At 44.0% G+C, this 23,637-nt stretch overlaps 7 protein-coding genes across 8 annotated transcripts; 3 read left to right on the top strand and 4 right to left on the bottom strand.

Annotated features, from left to right (window-relative positions):
- Nucleotides 1-53: 53 nt before the first annotated feature.
- LOC131293439 (signal transducing adapter molecule 2) lies at nt 54-5,366 on the bottom strand. Its single transcript, XM_058321515.1, has 6 exons — nt 4,973-5,366; nt 3,447-3,607; nt 3,264-3,380; nt 2,911-3,183; nt 2,782-2,844; nt 54-2,654 (listed from the first exon to the last, which is right to left on the bottom strand). Exons 1-6 carry the CDS (start codon nt 5,013-5,015, stop codon nt 939-941), a joined length of 2,373 nt encoding a protein of 790 aa, XP_058177498.1. The 5' UTR covers nt 5,016-5,366; the 3' UTR covers nt 54-938.
- Nucleotides 5,367-6,013: 647 nt separating this feature from the next.
- Nucleotides 6,014-8,451, top strand: LOC131284432 (palmitoyltransferase ZDHHC3-A). The gene is made up of 2 exons (XM_058313293.1): nt 6,014-6,562; nt 6,697-8,451. Exons 1-2 carry the CDS (start codon nt 6,447-6,449, stop codon nt 7,388-7,390), a joined length of 810 nt encoding a protein of 269 aa, XP_058169276.1. The 5' UTR covers nt 6,014-6,446; the 3' UTR covers nt 7,391-8,451.
- A 1,096-nt stretch (nt 8,452-9,547) lies between these two features.
- On the top strand, nt 9,548-11,484 carry LOC131281408 (uncharacterized). The gene is made up of 2 exons (XM_058310740.1): nt 9,548-11,245; nt 11,309-11,484. The coding sequence occupies exons 1-2, from the start codon at nt 9,548-9,550 to the stop codon at nt 11,384-11,386; spliced, it is 1,776 nt and encodes a 591-aa protein (XP_058166723.1). The 3' UTR covers nt 11,387-11,484.
- LOC131281418 (pyroglutamyl-peptidase 1) lies at nt 11,289-12,355 on the bottom strand. Its single transcript, XM_058310752.1, has 3 exons — nt 12,105-12,355; nt 11,799-12,049; nt 11,289-11,734 (listed from the first exon to the last, which is right to left on the bottom strand). Exons 1-3 carry the CDS (start codon nt 12,306-12,308, stop codon nt 11,560-11,562), a joined length of 630 nt encoding a protein of 209 aa, XP_058166735.1. The 5' UTR covers nt 12,309-12,355; the 3' UTR covers nt 11,289-11,559.
- A 78-nt stretch (nt 12,356-12,433) lies between these two features.
- Nucleotides 12,434-13,050, bottom strand: LOC131281238 (dolichyl-diphosphooligosaccharide--protein glycosyltransferase subunit DAD1). The gene is made up of 2 exons (XM_058310507.1): nt 12,719-13,050; nt 12,434-12,650 (listed from the first exon to the last, which is right to left on the bottom strand). Exons 1-2 carry the CDS (start codon nt 12,924-12,926, stop codon nt 12,520-12,522), a joined length of 339 nt encoding a protein of 112 aa, XP_058166490.1. The 5' UTR covers nt 12,927-13,050; the 3' UTR covers nt 12,434-12,519.
- A 650-nt stretch (nt 13,051-13,700) lies between these two features.
- On the top strand, nt 13,701-20,317 carry LOC131288614 (proton-coupled amino acid transporter-like protein CG1139). Of its 2 annotated transcripts, none has more exons than XM_058317801.1 (4): nt 13,701-13,925; nt 18,562-19,315; nt 19,394-19,703; nt 19,781-20,317. In XM_058317801.1, the coding sequence occupies exons 1-4, from the start codon at nt 13,893-13,895 to the stop codon at nt 20,196-20,198; spliced, it is 1,515 nt and encodes a 504-aa protein (XP_058173784.1). In that variant the 5' UTR covers nt 13,701-13,892; the 3' UTR covers nt 20,199-20,317. The 2 variants fall into 2 exon arrangements, with proteins under 2 accessions (XP_058173784.1, XP_058173866.1); XM_058317883.1 differs by lacking the exon at nt 13,701-13,925 and adding an exon at nt 14,973-15,014.
- A 1,155-nt stretch (nt 20,318-21,472) lies between these two features.
- LOC131294997 (protein fuzzy) lies at nt 21,473-23,273 on the bottom strand. The gene is made up of 3 exons (XM_058323057.1): nt 23,149-23,273; nt 22,000-23,081; nt 21,473-21,756 (listed from the first exon to the last, which is right to left on the bottom strand). Exons 1-3 carry the CDS (start codon nt 23,224-23,226, stop codon nt 21,699-21,701), a joined length of 1,218 nt encoding a protein of 405 aa, XP_058179040.1. The 5' UTR covers nt 23,227-23,273; the 3' UTR covers nt 21,473-21,698.
- Nucleotides 23,274-23,637: the final 364 nt, after the last annotated feature.

The raw sequence follows: 23,637 nt of genomic DNA, 5'->3' as shown, positions 1-23,637 counted from the left end.
GAAAGCCTACGTTTGCGATTTTATTAATTTAGAATATTTATTTTTCGTGTATGTATGTACGCAGGGTGTAGGTAGGTTGGTAGATAGATAGCTAAACTATTTTACAGCTTCCAAAAGATAACCAGCAGCAGCAGTAGATCCAGTAGTTTCCCTTACGCTTCAGAATTGCCGCTGCACATATTGCAAATCGAAAAGAAAAACTACGTTCGGAGATACAAGACGACATGCTCGCCAGCTCCGCTCTATGCCGTGATATCGTATAAATACATGTCCTATCATTGTTACGTTATACGCTATCCGTTTGTAGATTCTGTGAATGTTGATAATAATCTTTCGTCAATGATATCCCATTCAATCACCTACCAGCTTCTTGTGCACACGTGCACAGAACAAGGCTTCCTATACCAAACATACCACTTATTTAGCCGCACTGAATTTAAAACAAACAAAAAATATATATTGTAATGTTATTGCCAGCAAACAGTTTGCCACCGCGCTCCTGCTTCTCTCGCCACTCGCCAAGCTAACCTATGAGTTCAAAAATGGGCGCGTCAGGTTAAACGAGCCGTTTGTGTACCGGAAACACCAAATCCTCCACCACAACAACCTACTTTGTTTGAAACTGACGAACGAACCTTTTTTTGGTCGTCTCTCTTTGCTTGAAAGGACTCCTAAATGGGGTTTGCTCTTATTTGACACTTTTGCATTAAACAACGAAGCAATCCGAAAAAACTGCCTTCTCAATCCTTTCCCTACTTCAAGCTATGGCTAACAACGTTTATCACCCGCCAAAACTGTACCCCAACCATCGATCCAAAATCCATCCCCCTTTTCGGGGTGTGGTGGTGGTTGTGGTTGCTGGAGTGACGGAAAGGTGTTTTCAATTTTGACACGTTCTGCACATTTTCGTTTCCCAGTCCTGCCTTAAGACTGCAGCCTTACCGCTGCTGTTGGTAGATGGGAATGTTTTGCGGCCCCGGATGGTTGGTATTTATCGATAAAGGTCCCGCGGTTCCCGTAGTTCCGGCTCCCGGTGGAAACATACTCATCGGTCCCATGGAAAAGTTGCCCATCGGGTTGGAAGTTGGTCCCATCTGGGGCATAAATACCGTCGGCGGTTGCTGCTGTTGAAGATGATGGACAGGAGCTGCTGCTACTGAGGGAGCAGGAAAGTGTGACGGTGGCATGTTCATTGGAAACTGGTGCTGCTGCTGCTGCTGCTGCTGCTGTGGATGATGATGATGCTGATGATGGTTCATGTTAGCAGCTGATGGTGCCGTCGTCTGTGCGGCCGATCCTGCAGAAACAGGGACGTGATGTTGTGGTGGACCCTGTTGATGCTGTTGTACGCCTTGTGGCGGTTGCCCCATTTGTGCCCCTGCTGGCTGCGACTGTTGATGCGACGGTTGTTGGGGAACGTAATTCGGAAAGCTTACTGGTGGCATTTGCTGCCCTGGTTGCCCTGGTTGGCCCATGGGTCGCATTTGGCGAAATGCTTGCGCCTGTGGTCCGGAAAGTCCAGTCGGAGGTGGAGATGTTGGATTATTGTATGCCATTGGCGGTACGGTCATGTTTGGTGGCATTCCCTGCGGGTTTGTCGTGTTGGTGGTCTGCGGCGGCACTTGTTGACTAGTAACGCCCGGTCCCATTGACATTACAGGTGCGGCGTTAGCTTGCGGAGGAACCATGCCATTGGTTATGGGTCCATTTTGCGAAACCACCGGAAGTGGTACCTGTTGCGAGGATGGTGGTGGTGGTGGTTGTTGCTGCTGCTGTTGTTGATGATGATGATGATGTGGATGAGGATGGTGCATTGTTTGATGCGACTGAGAATGGTCCGCCATCGGTGTTGCGTTCATTGCTGCTGGATCATAATAATTATGACCCGTGGTGTACCTTTGCATAGATGAACCACCATCCATTGACACCGGCTGCTGCCCCGGACCCATCGGGTACATCCCACCGTCCGGCATAGTTGGAAACATTCCGGGCATTCCATACATCGGTCCCATTGACGCTGGGCCCGAGGAATGACCGCCCGGTGGTGGTGGTGGTAAACCATATGGACCCTGCAGTCCACCACTACCTATCGCCATCGCCACCATCGACACCGCCCTCATCGACGACGTACGGTCAGGTTCACGCATTAAATTATGGTACAAGTTGATCGCATCCACCAGGTCACTGCTCAATTGAGTTAATTGCGCATGCTTTCGATCAACGCGCTCCAGCTCGGCATCGATCATCGGACCCATCTGGTTTACCAGCTGCTCCAGCTGCAGCATCTCCTCCGTGTCCTGGGACGGATCTTCCGGATCCGCTTCATGTATCAGATGCAGCAAACGGTCGATCTTTTCCTCGTTGATCTCCACCGTCGTCGACGCCTGTAGCAGTTCTTTGTCGCTATCCGATTTCTGTTGCTCGTCGGAGAACTGAACCGTCTTCTTCGCCCCCTGGGTCGTGACGGTGTTTAGCGTTTCCGGCTCCACCGAAAGGTCTGCGGTCACAAAATTCGATGGAAAAAGACCCTCGCCGCGCTGGTTCTGGCCCTTCCACCAGTTTGGATCCGAGTCGTCCAAGACCATGATGATTTCGCCCGCCTGAAACGTTAGTTCATTGTCTTCCGCCGCCTCAAAGTCGTACAATGCGCGCACCTTAAAGCAAATTAATCATATAAATTAATAAAATCTTAGAACTACAAAACCAAACGTCTGAGTACGATGTGATTTTGAAGAGAATTATCTTACACTTCCCTTCATAATTTCCCTTTACCCTACTCACCTTTCTCGGTTCAGGCACAGGTGCAGCAGATAACAACGCGGAAGGATACAACGACGAGGAAGTCTATCAAACAAGCAAAAATAATTATTACAACAATTTCAGCCCTTCACTATTCCCAACGATCCTTACCGTGCCAGAGGATGACAGCATTTTAGGCGATTGGTTTATTTTTACTTCCTTTAGCGACAGCTCGATGGCTTTCGCAATGTCATCCTCCTCTTGCTGACTAGAGACGACGTTCGGGTCTTTGCTGAGCGTCGTTTCGCGCTTTGGTGTCGCCGAAGGGTCACTGAAATCGTGCCCTTCTTCACGCAGCTTCTTGTACAGCGATGGTATTAGATCGAGTTGTGGATCAGACTTGAACACTTTCTCGGACCATTGTTTAAGCGTGAGCTTCAGTTTCTGTGAAAGTGGGAAGCAACTAGAGATTAGCCAAATAAAACTTCTAACGCAAGTCAGACTTGAGACAGTCACTTCCGTACCGTGTTCACTTTGGGTTGGCTTTTTTGCAAAAGCTTTTTAAACTCCGTTTCAAACTCCCGTGAGGCCACCTCCAGATGGAACTGTTTGCCACAATTATTGACGCATGCATCGAGCAGCTAAAATAATGGAAAAGGTTAGTTGCAGTACATCTTTTCATAAGGTCATATTTTAAATGAGCTTACCGTAATAGCCTTCATCACTACATGTGGATTCGGAGAGTTTAATTTTTTTACGATGGACTTGAGGCAATCTTTCGGAGTTGCCGATCCGTTGTTAACTCGATCGCATATGTCCAAGATGAGGCCCCAGTTTTCGGTCGTACTATTTTCGCTGGTGGCTTTTTCTACAAAAGTAAAGATCACATTAATTTGATTTCAACCGGGTTGTTTATAACAGAATGCTGCTGTTTTTATGTTTTTTTTTTATGGTTTGAATCAGCCAAGCACCATCTCAAATTTCATAAGAGGGTGGTTCTAGCTTGCGCAACGCCTGTATTGCTTACACATGCAAGATCCATGCCAAGCAAACGGCATTCAAATACAAGTTTCTGAGTTGAATCCCTACAAATGATTCGTTTGCGTTTTTGTTAATTTTGGGCAAGAAACCATCCAATTCCCCAGCTGGACAACATCAACCTTTAATCTCTACTGCGGTTGGACTTTTTTTATGTTGCCAAGGGAATGCCCGTTGAATTGTGTTAACCCCTCCAAAAAGCTTACAAAAAAGAGAAATTTCATCATAGAACGAATCGAAAGTTCTACCAAAGTTTAAACTTGTATGGATTCCGCCGACAGCCAGGAAGTGATAGGCCAACCAAACTGAACAGCACAAGATAAGGGACAACCCATTGCAGAATGGAACTGGGGTATTAGTCAGCACCCGTAGACATTGGAATACATCGGTTGCTTATTATTTTAGTCCCGAAGTCGTTTGTAATCTCTCTTGCACTGTGTTAATCGCGTTCCTGTTGCGTCGTAGTAGGCTCAACCGAAAAAAAAGGAAAACGATTGCAGTCACATTAATCTAGGCCCACGGTAAATAAACTTGTCTTTACATTTGCCGTTAGATTCGCTGACGAGTACCATGGAGTAATTCTTGATTCTGGTCGTTTTCAGGTCAAATAAGGAGCAGAAAAAGATGTATCTCAAAATAGACAGAGTAATTGCTGTTCGTACCCTGTTGTCCGGGGTGTTTAAATACTGATGATTCATCCCAGTACGGAACATCCCAGACAACAATGCAAACAACCTTCACTTTACTAACATCTTTGATGTGGAGCAGCATGGGTAAACGAGTTGCTTTGTAGCAAACTTGCATACAGTGCTGTTATTGAACCGACCGTAATATATTGATTTTCCAGCTGTATATAGTGAGTATATTCATATCGGCAGAGTGTGACTGTGTTATCAAGGGTATCACGTCACACTTTACCTAACACCGTGCAACTTCCTACAAACCGCGGTCACCACGGTGTGACTTGGTTGCATCTTAATTTAATTAATAAACCCCAATTGCAAGAACACGTCGCGAAATGGTGTCGTTTGGTAGATGATGGCCAAAAAGTAACAACTCCAATGCTGCGGCGTGTCACATGAGGGTGTTGTTAAGTTGTTGTCCTTCACCTGAGAATATGTTTTAACTGTCTCTCCCATTCGATGACATGCCCAGGGCAGTATCGAACGATTATGGGAAGCCCAAAAATACCAACCTATATCCTGGTTGAGTGAAGATGATGCTCCGAACAGACTCATGGTGACGAGGGGACAGCTCTGGTTGGTTCGACAAAGTTCGGATCCTTCCCACCGCGCACCTCCCTAGCAGCGCCACGTACCGACGACGACGAGACAAAAACTCGAACCTTCGTGGGGGGATTGCGTTTGATGCTTGCGTAGGCCTTTTCAAGTCCAGTTCGGGAGAAAGAAATCAAGTTTTGCAGCACTTGATCCAGCACAATCACTGCTTGATGGTTGGCCAAGCTCTGGCTTTCGCCGTGCACAACACAATTTCACTTCTCCCCCCTCCTGTGGCGATAATATATTGGGGATGACTTTTTTTCACCCTCTTTTGTTCCCGCAATTGACGTTTGTTCACGGAATTAAAGAGCTTTGGTAATTTGTACCGAAAGGAAACCAGGATTCTACCCAGGATCACTAGCAGGCAGCACACGTTAACGAATAAATTTGGATCGGTAACTACACTTCACGAGGATGCATAATTTTGATCTAGGAATATCCCTTCTGGCTGTTAGCTAGCAGCGACGACGATTACTTTTCTCTACGAACTTCGCGATGATGAATCAAATCGACAGACAGTTCTTCTTTTTCTTCCACTTCATTGCATGGGTTTTATTTATCGTTTTGTCGAACTGTCATGTTGACGTTTGCCTTTGATACACTGCTAATCGTGAATTAAAAAGAGTGAGCTAATTGTAGCAATTTTGTTGTATTACCTGTAACTTTAATTGTGAAAAAGTTGCTCGAATCAAATCTAATTTTTTCTAAGAAAAAGCAGCGGTTTGCGGCGTAGTGCAAAAGTTTATTTTTCATCAAAAGCAAAAGAGTAGATCCATTTAACAGTGGAGCATCGGTTTGGTTTGACAGTAGTTTGATTTACAAAAATGTTTTGTAGGCATGATGAGGAAGGCAACGGAGGGCAAGGACGTACGGCGACGAAAGCAAATCCACACAGTACAACCTTCGCTCGCCATCAACACGGTGTGCTCTTGCGCGGAGCCGTCTGTTGTGTGTCGGCTTTGTGCGTACGGGGTTGTCAAAAATAGCTAGGAAAAGCAGGCATTTAATCCGTTCGCCAAATTGATCACGATGGCGTTGTAACGAAACTCCATTGCGCCATCCGTGAAGGGCCCCTGGCTGGACGTAAAAGCATGAGCGCCATCAGTGGTAATCCTGTGCCGTTTGTTGTGTAGCTTTGTGTTGTATCGTTTTCGGTGAAAAGTTTGTGGTGGGGGTCACATTAGGTGGAAGTAGGTAGAAGTTGTTTTTTCGCGATTAAGAAAGTGGAACGTCCCGCGAGGGGCGAGTGGTGGAAGCAAGGCAGCGGGTAGCGGTAGTGCAGACAAGCCAAGTAGTTTGTCAATAGTGGCGGAGTAATTATTAAAAAAAAAAAACAAATTGCTGCCCATCGGGGAACCAGCGGATACGGTGTTGGACTTGGAGCGCACGATGACTTTCGTCAAAGATCCTTGCGGCATCGTTTGTGTGCTGGTCACCTACATGGCCGTTTTGTACGCAGACTATGTGGTAACGCATTGGATAATTCTACAGACTATGCCCAACAGGTAGGGCCCAGTATGATAACGTTTATCATCAGTTATCAGCTGCGAATTTTGTATAGACAAATCATTCAATGCCGTGCTTTAATGCTTTAATTTAACCATTTTACTTTACAATTTCTCCCGTGCCTCCACGATAGCCTCTGGGCACCGTTTCATGTGGTGGCGTTCAACACGATAGTGTTCCTGCTGGCCATGGCGCATCTGAAGGCGGTCCTGCTCGACCCGGGAACGGTACCCCTACCCCAAATTCGCATCGACTTTTCCGACCTCCACTCGGAGAAAAACTACAACCACGAGCGGGAAGAGTGGACCATGTGTACGCGGTGTGAAACGTACCGGCCACCGAGGGCACATCACTGCCGCATCTGCAAACGTTGCATCCGCCGAATGGACCACCACTGCCCGTGGATTAACAACTGCGTCGGCGAGCGGAACCAGAAATATTTCCTACAGTTCCTACTGTACGTGTGCGCCCTGGCAGTGTACTCGATCTTCCTGATCGTAATATCGTGGCTGTATCCGTGCGAGGATTGCCATGTAGACGTCTCGCAGGCACAAAGCCGCATGATGCACAGTGTCCTGCTGCTGCTGGAGTCGGCCCTCTTCGGGCTGTTCGTGATAGCGATCATGGTCGATCAGATGCACGCGATCCTGTACGACGAGACGGCGGTCGAGGCGGTACAGCAGAAGGGCCCGTACCGGATTCATCGACCAAAGATGGCCCTGCTGGCGGAGGTCTGTGGCCGTGGGCACCCGATGCTGTGGATGTTACCGTGTACGAGTCTCAATCGGAAGCATCGCGACGTACCGCTGCTCAGTCACGACGTGTGAACCCTTTTTGTGGAGGCTTCATTTGCATGCATACTTTTGACGAACAGTGACCTCTCCTGCATTAAGGCTGATAAAAGTGATTCTTGGGAAGCGGGTTAAAGACGTAGCGAGCGTAAGCGAAAGCGTAGGGTAGGTGGCAAGCAAGGTTGCGAATCAAATATTTATACCAATGCCTACTTCATTACCAGGCCCAGACATGGAAGGCCCTATTTGCATTATCGTGCATTTATGATCGTTCCTTCGCTAATTAGTTTTTGCCACACTTACCTCTTGGCTGTGCTACGCGGAATGCAATTGTAATGCGTTTCAATGCGTGCACCAACGATTTTCCCACCATAAAAATTCCAACGCCAGTGAAACGGTGTTGGTTTCAAACTATTTTATGGTAAAATAATCCATCTTTTGTGATCAAATGGCTCGAACATTTCTGTGTTTGATTTAGTTCTTTTTTGTGAGGTGCCGGTGCTCATGGAATTTTGTTTTTCTTCCCAATATTGTATTTAAGCAAACCACAGGTGAACGTATGGCGTTCTTATGGCTTCTTTGTTGTGGCAAGTATCAGGTAACATAAGGGTCGTAAGAAAGATAGGACGATTACCTGAGGGACGAGCTAAAGTATAACCGTTTTCTCTCAACTTTACACGGAATTGATTCTGCAAACAATCTACCATCGGATAGGGTAAAAGCTTAACAGCAAGACAGGGGTGAATTGTCTAGGAATTGATGTAATTGTGTGTACCAAAGTAGTTAACAGATCGCAATCCAGGCCCATTTGACCATTGCTACGCTTTCTGGGCTGGCGCCGTGTTTTAAAATGATATTGCACATTACTCAGACAACCCTTTTGTACAGCGCAGAGGACATCAAGTTGTTTTTGTGACTTGAATAATTGGATAAACTTGTTTGCTTCAATAACTATTTTCCCTACGTTTTCATACCACAAGCTTTAAAGAAAAATTTGGGGAACAATGCGAATTTCTCTCTTTTGTGTTGGAACCGTTGATTCAAAACAATATGAGATTTCAACATCAATTTTCCAACCATGTTTCTTCTCTATCGGTTTTCCCAATCGAAAGATTCTATGCGAGCTTAAGCTTAACTAATTGTTGATAATTTTATAGCGTGGGTTTTCTTTGTTCGGTTAGCAATATTGCATGTATTATTCGTTAAGCTATATTTTACAAGAAAATCGAATCGGTTGTTTGTTGGGTTTGTGTACATAATAATGTGTAAATATGTTTGTTTAAATGAACCAACGATTAAAGTATTACTTCGCATTATGCTGTAGGAGATCAGTTGTATTCAGGTTTATGCGTATGGTTTTAGTTAAAACATTTTAAGTGATTGATAAAAGTACGTTTTCGCTTTGTAGGGTTAAGTTGGAGTTTTAATTTAATGTCTCGAAGCAATCAAAAATATCCTAGCGCACGTAGAACGTTTGCATACGGACAATGCATTAGAATAGAGCAGAGCAATAACAGAGTGTTAGTAGTAGGCAAAACCGTAGAGTAGAATACACCATTTCTGTAAATACTGAACCCGTTCAGGACCATTATGATGTTCATAGGGTGCACCCTATCCCTTGCACGTATCACCAGAAACATACATTTTTCCAAGTAACTCGTATTAGCTTTTTTACGAACGAACAACCCAACAGAATTTACTTTCACCTCAAAGAAGCGAAGAAATTGGTTCAACAGAAAACTAGCGGCAAAACAGGAATTAAAAACAGAGACATGAGTGCTAGATTTTGCCAGACACGTGATCAGTGTTTGAAATTGGTGAAAAGAACCTTATATTTTGTACCGATACACGAGCATAGAAATGCCATTAGCAATGACTCGGTGAAGTAGAAAGATAATGGCATTGGAAAACAGCACGAATCAATTATATTCAGTGGTCTCCAAATAAATGTATCAAACGATGTGCAATTTAAACTGTTTGCGAAGAAATTTTGAGTAAATTTACGAAAATAAAGATTGAATAAATTTTAAAATCACATTTTAAAACTGAACCGAAATGAACTCCAGATACGCCACCTTGGCTTGGCTGCGTGCTTTGACAGTCGGCGTCACGTGCGTTTGTTTACATTCATTCGTTCGGCGAACAGCGTTAAAAACAAGAAACAATCGCGGTATTACTCGAATAAGTTGTGTAATGTTGAAATTTGTACAACTATTCAGTCTAACAACTGCCCAAAGAAACTTATCGTTACGATATGTGCAATCAGTTACACTCCCGGCTCGGTATGGCACATTTGCACCTCGGGAATTTCAGTACGAAACATCGGACGGTGAAAGCGGGACGCTGATTCATCGGTTCTCCCGGCACGTGTCGCTTACGAAGCGAGATTTCACCGATAAAACAAAGTATGGATTCAAGGTATCCAACTTCTATCCACTGCCGGACGTGGAATCGTACAGCCAGCAGATACGCAACCTGGCCACCGTAGATTTGGCCAAGCTGATCACCTTTACGACCGATTTCCGCAGCAAACCAGATTTTCGATCGTACGCGGAGATTGTCAATGCGCTCGACGAGGAGTGCGTACGCCGCGTTCCAGGTTCGACCACTTACGAATTGCTTGAAATGCTACACTGCTTCATGTATCTGCTACCGAACAAAATTGCCCAGCTCAAATCCTACCAAAGCGCCATGCCGAAACTGATCGAACTGTTCGGTGGGGGTGCGGAGAATGAGCGGGATTTCCTGACCATCGTGTTTTTCCTTGGTATGTGGAAACGGAACAAAACGGGTTCGTTGTTGATGAAGGAATTCTTGCAGCACTACCTTGACCGCTACCTAACACCGGAACTCTCCCGAATGGACTTTGCGATACTGGCGAACGCGTCATACAAATCGAGTCTACGGTTAGCGGAAGAATCCGATGCGTTCAAAAGCAGGTTGGTGAAAGAAATCGTTGACTTTGATAATGAGGACGATCCGGCCCTGATGGTAACGCTGATAAAGTGCGCTCGAATGAATCGACTTGCTTCCGACGAAATCGTTCGAAAAGTTCGCTCGTACGTCCAGGCAAACGGGCATCGGGAGGAACTTGATTTCAGGGGTCTAGCACACCTGTTCGCGTACATTGCAGACAATCGGATCAAGGATGAAACGCTCGAGGCATTGTTCATCGAAGGATGCTGGGCCAGATTTGAACAGGAAATTCGAACAAACGGCTTCGAAACGCAATCGCAATTCTGCCGACCGAAAGACATCGCAACGTTCCTGTGGAGCTGTGGCACGCTCTCCGTGCCGATGGAAGCGACCGGGGTAAACTTTAACATGCTCGAAAAGGCGATACGGTTGAAGGTTGAAGCAGGGGAGTATCGATACATACCGGACGTGCTTGTCGATACGGTCCTCTCCTTGTGGATTTGTGATCGTAAATCGATTGGCCTGTTCCGGCTGTTGTTTAAGGATCGTGCACTGGTGCAGAATCTTCGTAAGGAACGTGCAAAAATTGAATCCAGGAAAGATTTACTGCTCAGCTGTGCCGAAATCGATCTTCCCGAGGCAATGGATATGGTGAAGGCGATAAGGAAACCTGGCGACGCGTTTGTACTGGATCGTCCAGCACCAGAGTTCCTCGTGCGGCCTGCGCTTCAAAAGGTTGCTGAATGTTTAAACCACATGAAAAAAGCCGGCGATCTGCCACTGACACTGCTACGCTTCAATCTTCCGGTGAAGAATCTAAATATCGCGGGAATACTGGTGCAGTTTGCGAATGGTGTTGTGGTGAACTTGGACGTGATGGATGATAAACATTGCCTGAGCGATGGGCTTACTCCCGTTGGATTGTTGAAGCTGAAGTCTCGCATCTTGGAGGATCGATCCATTAAAAAGGCAACGGTAAGCTTCAGTTCAAGCACAGTTTAAAGCAATATATTTACGTTTGCGTTTGTTTCATTCCAGATAAACACTAATAAGCATGAAACAGTGGATGGGTTAAAATCAGAGCTTAAAAGTGTGTTAAAAACATTTTACAGTTGATTAAAGTAGGCTCAAAGCAACGCAAACACTAGTGAACAGAACACTAAAATCCAAAGGAAAATAAAACCCACTTATGGGTGAATTTATCAGATGGTTAGTGAAAAAAAGGTTTGGTTTCTTCTGGTTAATCGTTGTTAGTATAAATAGGTACAAAATCATCCAGAGTATTCAATTTAAGGCAGTTTTTTCTCGGCAAACAGTTGTTCCAGACACTTTCCGACGATGTTATAAACCGCCGCCATCGTTTCTTCTGAGCTGTAAGGTTTTCCGACCGGTGGCACGTGGACAAAAAGTGTCCGATCTGGGTCAATATCCAACGACTTGAGGTAGATGTATCCACATAAGTAACTGAAATGGAAAATATCCAATAATTTGCTGGAAGAGAAAGATCGTCTCGGCTGAGCATATTTACTTTCCAACTTCAGTGGAGCAGCAACATTTTACGTTCGTTTCGAGATTTAATTCCCGAGCGATGCGCTCAACGTCGAGATTAGTTTGTAGAACTGTGCAGATCTCTTGCTCTTCCGTTTTACTATTCACAGTTATCTTATCACATGGCAAACAACGGTTCGCGAAGTCTGGCTTACAGTACCCGCTAGCGTACGAGCAGTGTTCCAGATTGATTGTATTGATTTTCCCATGGACTCCAACGTGAACTACCAGCTGCCAGGGAAAAATGTTCAGTAACAATCGATTTTTAAGGGACGAAGCTACTTACGCCGGGTTTCGAGTCCCATATGCGTGGAACTATACGATCAACCGATTCGTACGTCACTGGTACTTCATATTTTTGGATTTCGTAAGCATCTTTTCGGAAATGGAACACATCGGGCAAAAGGCGTACGGCTTCCCAACTAGCGTTGCGATCTTCATGACCAACGAATGGTCCAAACCCGGTAACGACGATCGTTTTCGGTGGCATCAGTATCTAGTCCAGCTGCTATTACGAACAAAAACTCCGCACCAGTCGCGAGATTGCCAAAGAATGTATCATACCGTAGTGACATTTGAGACGTCAAGATAATTTACCTTTTTTTTGTTCAATTCGGCTCTTTCACGCCGTACTTTACATTCTTGTTCGATTTATTGTTTTATCAACTTACAAAATCTTAATCTATGTTTCACGAACGATTCTAGCCGATGAAGTTGACCACGACCAAGTGAAGGATGATGTGAGCAAACACGAAATCGGCGAATCCACGTTCCGGCGAGATTCCCAGGAATTGGTCCTTGTTTTGGGGGTTGGATTGTAGGCGGAGGCACACTGTGAAGAGACATAGAACACATTTATTCAAAATCTCTTTAGGCCACGACCGAAAACACCCATCTTACCTCCGAGCACGAAGCAGCTCACCGTGCTAATGAAACCGGCCAGGAATGAATTGAACGGGAATGTTCCAACGAGGCAGCAGTAAACAAATTGCGTGATGCCGGTCAGTAGAATGTACAGCAAGTATGCATCCACGATTTTCAGCTTCTTTGGTGTTTTGTGGGTATACTCATCGTAGAACTTGTGCAGCACTTCCGTGACGTTTTTCATTTTGACTTTATTCGAGGCGATTGAGCTCGGCAACAGGGAATAAAATACACTTTACACCACGCAGAATACGCAAACCGCAGAACAATCTTCCAAATCTTTTATTTTATTGTGACGTGTGCTTTTATGCCTGGAGATCCGCATTAGCATCCGTTCCATTGTAGTGAATCATGAAACTTTTTCAAATCACTTTTGAATTAAATTGCTTAAAATTTGCGCAGGCAATGCGCACCCACGCATAGCGTAGTTTACTTCAACAATAATTTATTACTTCACACTATAGGTTAAATATTTGCCAGTAATGTAGAAAGGTTAACCACAAAATATATGAACCCAGTACGAACCGATTCTGATCATTTCGCAGAACAATTGACAGCTGTCAGAAGCACTGTTTGAAATATTAAGACACCCCCTCGGGTCGAAAAACCGAACGCAGTTCGCACGACGTCGTTGTCCGCGCTAGTCCTCTTTCCTCGCAGCCCAGAAGAAATTTCTGTTTGTTTTCATCCAGGGGTGTGTTTATTAGCGCTGGGAATTGTGCAGTTGTGTGATGCGCTCGTGGTACAAAATATGAAGTCGTCTTTGAAGCATTAAATAAATTTAAAAGCGACATCGACTGTTTGCATCGACAATATAAAGCTAGCGTTTCTTTGTGACCACATTGAAGTGCTATCGTTTATCTGTGATCCATAAAGTCTGCTTCGACACGCTCAGCTGTGTCGAGTTGTGTGTTGTGTTTGGTTTTTTTGTCCTATCGTGTAACACTCCTTTTCTATCGTGGCTACGATAAAGTTCTATTGAATCATCACCTTTGTGTTTTAAAAGTGTTTAACTGAGTGTGTCCAACCCGACCAGCCTCAACCGATGTCCTGTTTTGATGTGAAAATATCGTAATCGCAGTGACCTTCGACTACTACTCGCGTTTTACATCAACTAGTAAACTTGCTCGATTTTGCGCGTACAACCGCGATGGAAGACTTTACCCCACTGATTAATCTACAGGTAGGCAACTTTTTCAAATTGAACAGATGTTATGGACCGCCGATGGACTAGGTGAGACAAGGCAAGATGTTTTCAGAAGAATCGTCTAAGCAAAGGATACACTATGGTGATAGTATCTTAGCTCATTGGCATTCCTTCATTCACGAGGGAATCCGAGTCAGGCTCTTCCAACAATAAGGGCATCGCCCTAAAAGCCGCGGGTATAGGAAATCGAATGCGAAACATACGGGAAACCCGTGAAAAGCGTATAGGCAACGTTATATAATTTACCTGTGGTATTATTTTCCAAGCACTTTCACTTCACAGAATCTGAAACAGAGAAGAACAAAATGAAAATGTTATGTTCACTTTATTTTTTATTCATCCGCATGCCTTTCGTAGTAAAACATTTAAAGAGCCCCCATTATGGCCCTGCGGTGCTGAAAAACTCTCCGACTAATGCGTGCAATCACAACCTAAACGACCTCAGCAACGCGGCCACAAAGAACCGAATCATTCGAGGAGAAAAGGATATAATTGCAGCACAACAGTACTCACTCCTCCCGGGCCGACAAATTAGCTGGAGGAACGAAAAGGAGCCTTCCATGCCTGTTGACTCACATGCCGGATGCGAAAGATTGCTGTGACCGGGCGGTAGAAAAGCTTCTGTAAAAAAAGAAAGAAAGCAGAGCATCGTGAGCATAATAAAGAATTGCATCTACGGTGCATCATAGCAGGCTCTACTGTAAGAAGGATTGATACAAAAAAAATCTAGCGGAAAAGAAACAAAAACTCGTCAAATCACTCCTTGCAAGACAAAAGGGCAAATTGTCTGTAAGTTTTTATTTCCTTTCTTTTTAGTTATATTTACGTTGCACTTTAAGTAGTTTGGTTTTTTCCGTACTAACACTTATTTGCCTTAATTCATGACTTTACTTTCGTCCATACTCATGCTCAATCCCACCTACGTTGCTTTGATTTTCATAACTTTTTTAAACAACGTTTGAGTGCAATGGTGGATAACATAAGTTAATAATTTTATTAGAAGACTACGTAAAGAATGTTTTGATGTTGATCGTTTCTTTTACAATCAAATTGTTCGGGACACTTGTCCAACACAGAAATTCCCTCCCGTTGAATTTGGTAAGAATGGTAAAGTGATTCCTCTTACATGTTGGCATGATGAAAAAACTGTGTTGATATGGTCACCACCCCTAACGTTCGATGGTTTCATGCGGGCTGTTGCTGTTTCGGCCAGATAACGTGGGCGGCCACAGCAACAGCTGACATCATTATCGGGCTATTCTATCGTACATGATGTGCAAATTAGTGCCCTTTTTTTATGTGGATGGTTCTTCGAGTCAAAGCCACTGAATCAACGCAGCAACCAGTGACGACCGATGAACTTTGCAACGAAGAGTGGCTGCATGCTTCAGGAGTTTTAATTAAATCCTGTTGCTACCGTTTTGATGCGGAAGATGGTATTTTCATTCTAGAAGAAATATGACCCTTTTTGAAAAAGGGAGTCTGGTTTTTATCTCTTCCATGTTTTCCGCAGCACTTTGCGAAGTTACCCAGGCGGCACATTGAGCCCAGATGGATTGGTAATAAGGAAAAGGACCCCTCCTGCGGAACGGCACATGAATACCAATGACTGGATTAACAACTGGACCTTGTCCTTATCTTCGTACACTCGCAATGTTCTTCGTAATAGGGTGAACTTACGCTGGCTTTCATGATGTTGGGGGTGATAAATAGTTGGCACGTGTGCCATTTTCACAAACCCAATACTAATTGAGCTTGTGTCATTACTGGTGATGTACGTTACGAACATCAAACCTCATTCGCATACTCTGTCCGTAGAACATTAAACTCCAAGAGTCGATTTCAAGCATCATCAGTTTTGTTAACACCTGGAATCGGGTCTTTTTACCACCTTGTTAAAACTCCTGGAATCAGATCTTTTTACCGTTCTTTAACTGCTAATGAATCCATGACTCAACCCGGTCATGTACCGCGAAAACAAACAATTCTTTAACAACCCTCTCATATGTTTCCAGCGCGATTACATGCTTCCTTGCAGAAGGCGCCAAATAAAAGCTGAAAAAACGCATCGATCGCCTGCCTTGTTTAACTCTTTTCCATTTTCAAGCGTCCTGATAATGTTTCCGCTACATCCCATTAGCGGCACAATTCTATGGCACGTGGCATCTAAACACGGAAATAAACAAGTGACTATTTAAAACCCCGCCAAACTTCTCTGCGTAATGTATTATCAGCTTTCCATAAGGGCGTTTAATGGTTGTTCATCGTTCGATTTGCTTTCTTGCTTGAAATACCTCGAATAAAAAGGCAAATTTTTTTTCAAACGTAATCTGCTCCGCCTGGAACCGATTTCGTGACCTCTTTCGGCTATGGCTGACTTCGAATTGAAGTTCAAGTCAGAGTCTTTGGAGACTGTAGCATCATCATCATTATCATCATCGTCACGCAATGCGATAAGGGTAATGCTAATTGAGCAAGTTATGTATATGCTGTCTGCCCATTGTTAGCTGCATTCGTCTTTTTGTAAATCGAACTCAATTCAGTTCAATGAATTTCATTAATCCGTATCCGGTGATTGAAGATTGTAGGTGGCACCATCGCGAAGGTGTTATTTCAGTGTTATTCTTGTCACAGTTCAGTATAACGAATAATTTCTATTGAGTTTTATGTAGAGGAAACTTGTTGACTACAAAAATTATAATAAAAGCTTAATTTTTTTTACAGGTACTTGCTTAACAGGAAGCACACCGCGGAAGTTCGCTCAAGTTTAGTTTCTATTTTTTCGGGCCCCCGCAGTGGAATGGAAACTGTAGTTGAGATGAGATGAAAGCGAGAAATACAATCGAACGTCGCCAGCATTGGGCGGGTCCTCCGCGCTTGTTGGACCTAACGACATGACCATACTGATGATGGTATCGTTTCTGAGAAATGCTCTTTGAAATCGCAAATGCTGCTGGCTGGAAGCGATCCATGTTTCGTGTCCTTCGTCAACTGCTAATAGGCTTACGACGAGCGATATGAGATGTTTAGGTCATACGATAAAACAGGGAGGGAAAGGGGATGTAAAGAAGCGATGTGTCATCATTCTCGAAGGACTTGTTGTTCGATTAAGCTATGGATGTTTCAGCGACGATGGATTGTTTGTCAATTTTATAGGGTGTCCTTTTTTCTCATTTTTTTCTCCCTCATAATCTTATAAAGATTTTCTTGTGAAAAAAGTTCTCTGGAACTATTCTTTCGCTCTGTCGATCTGCTGGGTGGAATGATTACTGTAAGGTGTATTTTTGGGTTCTTTGCGGCAAATACTTCAGCAGACAAGCAACAGTGGCACAATTGTTTGCATTGCCGTGGTCGAAAATTATGCCAAACACGTTAAGAGTTGTTGAAGAAGGCTTGGCATAGTCCCACAACTATGGGAGATACATTGAACGGATCGACTAACTTGGGCGACGATAGAAAACGGGGGTGTTTCAGCTTCCATCAACCACCTCGAGGCTCGAGTGAGGCATAAGAATGTGAGCTACGGTTCGTGAGCCATCCCATGAATTCCGCCACAGCAGAGGAATGTAATTTTGCCATTCGTATTTGCTCGTCGAATTGTTTAAGCTGAGGCATTTTTATCCAAATGTGTTGCACACTCCTGGTTTGATTCCAACAGGATAACTTTAATACGTTACCTATTCTGTAAATGGATGGATTGGAGGACGAGTTTTAATTTAATTTTGTTTACTATCAAATAATGATAATTTGTTTAATTAAAGAGACGTCGCATCGTGGTCATCTTAGGCAAATGTTCTGAAACTAATTTAGTTTTATATTTAAAACCCAAATTTGGCTTTTTTCTACTAATAACTCCCTTCTTCTGATAATCACTCTCTTCCAAAGAAATTTTACGTTAACATCAGTTGTTGATCACGTGAGTGTCAGCAATATTCTACTTTAATTCCAGAATGAACAAAGTATAACAACCTCACTATCTTCCAATGGTGCTATCGTTATCCCTTAAGCATGTGTTTGTTCGCGAAATGGAAATTGTTTACGTAGGTCAAACAAAACAGGAAGGAATGGCCCTTTCTCTTGCTTTCATCCATCCGTTCGTATCCGCCTCCGTGTACTTGTGAAATCACGATGGAAAGTTTTCCCAATCCTGGTTATCATATTTTCTTGGTGCGGAAAAAGCCTGGACTGTTGCGATAGTGAAGCGAACAGAATCAACAAGGAAAAACGGATGGAAAGTTTGTATCTAGACGCACAGGGATCTCGATCGTTCTTGAAGGGTCTCTGTCAAGTCTCTGGTGTTTAAATTTTAAATTATTTTCTTTTAATATAACTTTGATTAACCTTTTTTTTAAATATTTGATTTATACCTATGATTTACTTACCCAGTTCTCACGCACACGTGCACACAAACACTAGTTTTGCTATTTACACAATTATTCACAGTACCCACAATATTCCACTGTGACCACCGTACCTGCCGATTTATCTCCGTACTGCCACACCCCGTATTGCACTAATCGTATTAACAAAAACCTGGTGATAACCTAAGCTTTACCTTTTAAGTATTTGTTATTATGAAGATCTAATTTATTATCCCCCTTTTGTACCGTAGGGTTCGCGAAAGATGAAAAATGAACGCGAACCCCTGCTTGGAAATGCCGCCGACATGCATGGACCGGGAACGGATGCGGCCGAACACGCGCAGCTGTTGGCACGGCCCGATTTGCGCAGCTCGCCTGAAAACATGATCGTGGATGCATCGAACGACACCGACAGCTTGGTGGCGAAGGAAGACCCCACGTATGGGTCCTCCTCCGGCGAACCGTACGAACCGTCGATGCACCGAACGCTGGAACACCCGACAACCAATCTGGACACGATGATACACCTCCTCAAGGGCAACATTGGTACCGGCATCCTGGCGATGCCGGACGCATTCAAACACGCCGGGCTGTACGTTGGTCTGTTCGGGACGCTCCTGATGGGTGCCATCTGCACGCACTGTATGCACATGCTGGTGCGTTGCTCGCACGAATTATGCCGCCGGTTGCAGGTGCCCTCGCTCAGCTTTGCCGACGTGTGCCAACGGTCGTTCGAGTCCGGCCCGATCGGACTGAGGCGCTACTCGAAGCTGGCCACCAACCTTATCAACCTGTTCCTGGTGATTACGCAGCTCGGCTTCTGCTGCGTGTACTTCGTGTTCGTGGCGGCCAACTTGCGCGAGGTCGTTGCGCACTACTTTTTCGACCTACACACGCGCGTCTATCTGCTGCTGCTGCTGATTCCGATGGTGTTGTTGAACCTGGTGAAGAATCTGAAATATTTGACCCCGGTTTCGTTGATTGCAGCAATCCTTACGGTGGCGGGTAAGACGCAACTGGTAGAAGTAGCATTACCCGTATCACCGTTTACTTGACCTGGTTTTGGTTTCTTTTCTTCCCCAGGACTTACCTGTACATTCTACTATATGCTTCAGGATCTACCTAACACGCACACGGTTAAACCGTATGCGACATGGGCTCAGTTGCCGCTCTACTTTGGCACGGCTATTTACGCCTTCGAAGGTATCGGGATGGTTCTTCCGTTGGAGAACAATATGAAAACGCCAGAAGATTTTGGTGGCTGGTCCGGTGTGCTCAATACGGGCATGGTGATCGTCACCTGCCTCTACACGGCTGTTGGTTTCTTCGGCTATCTGAAGTACGGCGATGCGGTCAAGGGAAGCATTACCTTGAACCTTCCCGGCGAGGAACTGTGAGTGATTCTGACGGTGCCTCAAAGTTCGTGACGTTTAGGTACACGTTAATAATATACTATTCTTTCCACCGCAGCATCGCACAGCTGGTACGCATCATGATGGCGCTGGCCATTTTCTTCTCCTACTCGCTACAATTCTTCGTCCCGATGTCGGTGATTAATGTGCACATCCGCCGGAAGCTGCACACCGAACAGTCGCGCCTGATCGGCGAGTATCTGACGAGGGTTTCGCTGGTCGTGTTCACGTTCATACTGGCCGCGATGATCCCGAACCTCGGGGCAGTCATTTCACTGGTGGGAGCCGTAAGCAGTTCAACGCTTGCACTCATCTTTCCGCCGCTGATCGAAATCGTTACCTTTTGGCCGGATAAACTCGGTCGACACTACTGGATTCTCTGGAAGGACGTTTGCATCATGGTGTTCGGTATTCTGGGTTTCATCTTCGGTACGTACACAAGTGTGGCACAAATATTGAATCCGGATTTAAATTAAAACTCCGACTGGCGGCATCAAGAGGCTACAACGGGGACTTTGTCCGAGGACACACAAGAAAAGATATTCTCGTTTTGTACATTGCTGGTATATGTACGGTAGGTGTAACGTTATTTTTGTCCATTTTCTCATCATGATTTGTTGTTTCTGTTAATTGTGCATCTGTCATATGTTGCGTCTTAGAGAAATTTATTTGCATTAGTTAGTTAAGTTGAAACAAGTGAGGAATACAAAATTAGTGAAAGTGAAAAATCATGTAATTCAACTCCCCCATTCAACATGCTCATCAAGTAACACAATAAAGGTCAGAAAAAGCTAAAGATATACACATGCATACATGCATACATAATAAAACAGGATGCTAACATTGCTTAATCTTATAGCATTCTATGAACAATCTTAAACAGAAAACAATGTAAAAACGTACAGCGATTTATTTCAATTACAAAAAATATGATACACTAGCTCATGACAATAATATTTACCCAAGAGACGAAACGACGGCCGGTTCGCGTGCTAAAAGTAAACTAATAAGACAAGGAGAAATCGAACCATAAAGAAAGGATACGAATTTTTGGAAGGACAACAGAACGGTTGCATCAGTGCATGATTTGAAGGTGATAATAATGTAAAATAAGAGTAGAAAAGCGATTGTATACCTAATATCTGTACGGTATACAAACATTTGTGCTCATGGATAATACGAAGCGAGCATTTAGGTGTTTCTTCTGTTTGGGTTGAAATGTACACGTGGGCTCAAATTTTCCTATCACTAGCAATTATTAGCTACTCGCAACTAACCATATTGCCACTATCACGAAAAGGCTGTTCTTGATCGTTTCATTTTCTTAAGGGGAAAAAACCGGGCCTACTATGGTTTAAACAGCTGTGCAGCATTAGTAGTATTTAAGCGATATTAAAAATACAATTAATTCGTGAAGTGGGAAAACGCACCAAAAGGGAATGAAATGTTGCGGCGTCTCTCTTTCTCTAATCTGTTATCTGATATAAACTATCCTTTTCGTTGATTAGAAAATTTGTTTGTTATATTGAGTAATTGCGGAGTCGAAGAGTATCGTAAATCGTTATCGTAAAAGATGTCATTTCGATAATTCTAGTAAATCATTCTTCCTAAGCTTTATCGTCCAATTTTGGTACGGAAACAGTTTCAATTATTCAAGACAATAATAAGTGTGCTAAAAGCTCTATGTTTCTTTCAACTATGCTGTTTCTTCTTTTCTGTTGCCAGCTCCAAAAACATACTCTATTTCGGGTGTGATCAGTAGACATAAGCTAATAGTAATACTAGCCCAAAAATTTATTGTGCTTCCTTCTACCACGCAAAATAGTTGGCAGACGTTGTAAAATTAAGGACACACAATTTACCCACGTGGTCAGAAATAGTCGTCCTTTTTTGCTGATTAATAAGTTAAATGTAGTGAGTCTTAGCGTTCAAATTCCAATTGGTGGATTCCAGTCCAGTGTAGGCCACCGAGTCACCTACCAGCACACATCCTTATCCGATATTAACGTGTTCAGTGTTTTTTGTGTTACTATCCTATTGAGTAAAGGGAAGAGAAAAAAGTGAAAAGCGATGTGAGAGTAAAGATTAAAAAGAGGGAAAAGATCGACATTGGCCTCATTGTATGTTTCGTACTCGGAAGTCATGGGACAAATCATAAGACATAAAAAAGACATTACATAAGTAAGCAAATGTGTAACCAATGATAATAAATTATACAATTTTAATTACATATTTTAACAATTAGCGTCTAAATTTTTTTTTGTAGATTGAACATACCTCATAATGTGCGTTGGAATAGCCGATGTGTACAGGACACACAGCACATTGCTGCCCTCGATCAGTGCGTGGCATTTATGGTAATCCGAGCACCAGTACTGTTCCAGGTTGATAACACGATCGCCTTCACGTAGCGTATCCTCCATGACGTCCACCGATTGGTGGAAGAACGATCGAAGGATATCTAATCGATGGGTCGCAGATCCACCGGACACCATTGTGCCAGTACGATGTTTTCCTCCGGCCGTACTGTTTAGTGTCCCTTGCACAGCCCGCGACATGACGTATTTCGCATGTTCACGGTTGAGCAACAGGAATCCCAAAATATGCGAGTCCAGCTCGACTGTTTGAGGATAGTTTTTCGGGTAGTTTTGCTCGGCCGAGATCAACATATCGAGTTCGCTCATCCAAAACTGTTGGCTCATACCTTGCAGGACATCGTACGGAGGTTCGGCACCGCAAAGTGCACAAATGCTGACCCCTTGGGTGAGTGGAATGCTAATGAAGCGGTATGCAATACTGGGTGATTTTTTCGGCAGATAAACGGGCACATCTTGCTGGATAGTGCTGGATGCGTTCAACAGAAGCATGAGTAGCTTTCGATCGATTACATCCAAATCCCACCAACCCTCCGTACCGCAGGCGATTCGTTGTCGGACGAGAATTGCACAAAAGGGTGAACCGACCTGAACACTAAATTCGTTTAGCTTCGTCAGCATGCTCATGCTTTCCGAACAGAGAATACAGTCGACGTACCGGAAGAGGTCACTCTCAACCACCTCCAGCAGTTGATCTATCAGTGGGTAGTAGTTCTTGAGCTCGCGCTTAAAACGATCGATGTTTTTGATCTTCTTGATGGATTGAATGCCCACGCAAAACACCATCGCTTGATAGGAGTAATCCAACAGGTGGCGAAGTGTTTTCTCCGTAATGTCTCGTGCTATGCCTATCATGACGATGGTTCCTTCATACTCCTTCCACATGATCATGCTGTCTTCCAGATATGAAATGGGTAGATCCACACCTTGTGATTTGCAGAACATGTGCACCCCATTCAAGGAAGCGGTCGTCGAGAAGGGAAGCTGAACATACAAAAGAGAACTTTTGATGAATTTTGATGCATCCGACAAACGCGCCACCGCAACTTACATTCTCACTGTCGCCTTTTTTCTTCGAATAAATGGGAACACCCCCATCGGACGTAAGGCACATCAGGTGTATGGACATTTCGGAAAACAAAAAGGGCTAAGGAATTATTGATGCAATGGAATGCCGAAACACAGAAGTAAACGTAAACAAATCGCTTATCTCCGTAAACAAACCGCTAACGGGAAATTTGCGAAGGTCATTGGATCGGTAATTTACCGATACCGGTCGGTGCTGAATGCTTCAAATGACACACGGCCGTCATTGTTTATAATTTTTCGTCAAAAACAAGAAACGATGAATAAACATGGTACACATGAGCAAATCGGTCAATTCTTTGGCGTGATATGTATGAAAATGGGCAGTCCGATTCCGACCGAAGTACGACCGAATTTCGCTGAATTCAAATTATTACCAAGGTTCTTTAAGACTTGTTGATACTCTGTCAGCTTCTTTGTAGTGATGGGAAATTCGAACCCGTACTAGACACTT

The sequence above is a fragment of the Anopheles ziemanni genome, chromosome 2 (assembly GCF_943734765.1).
Source record: "Anopheles ziemanni chromosome 2, idAnoZiCoDA_A2_x.2, whole genome shotgun sequence".
Taxonomy (NCBI): Eukaryota; Metazoa; Arthropoda; class Insecta; order Diptera; family Culicidae; genus Anopheles; species Anopheles ziemanni.
This window is presented reverse-complemented; position numbering and strand designations above follow the sequence as displayed.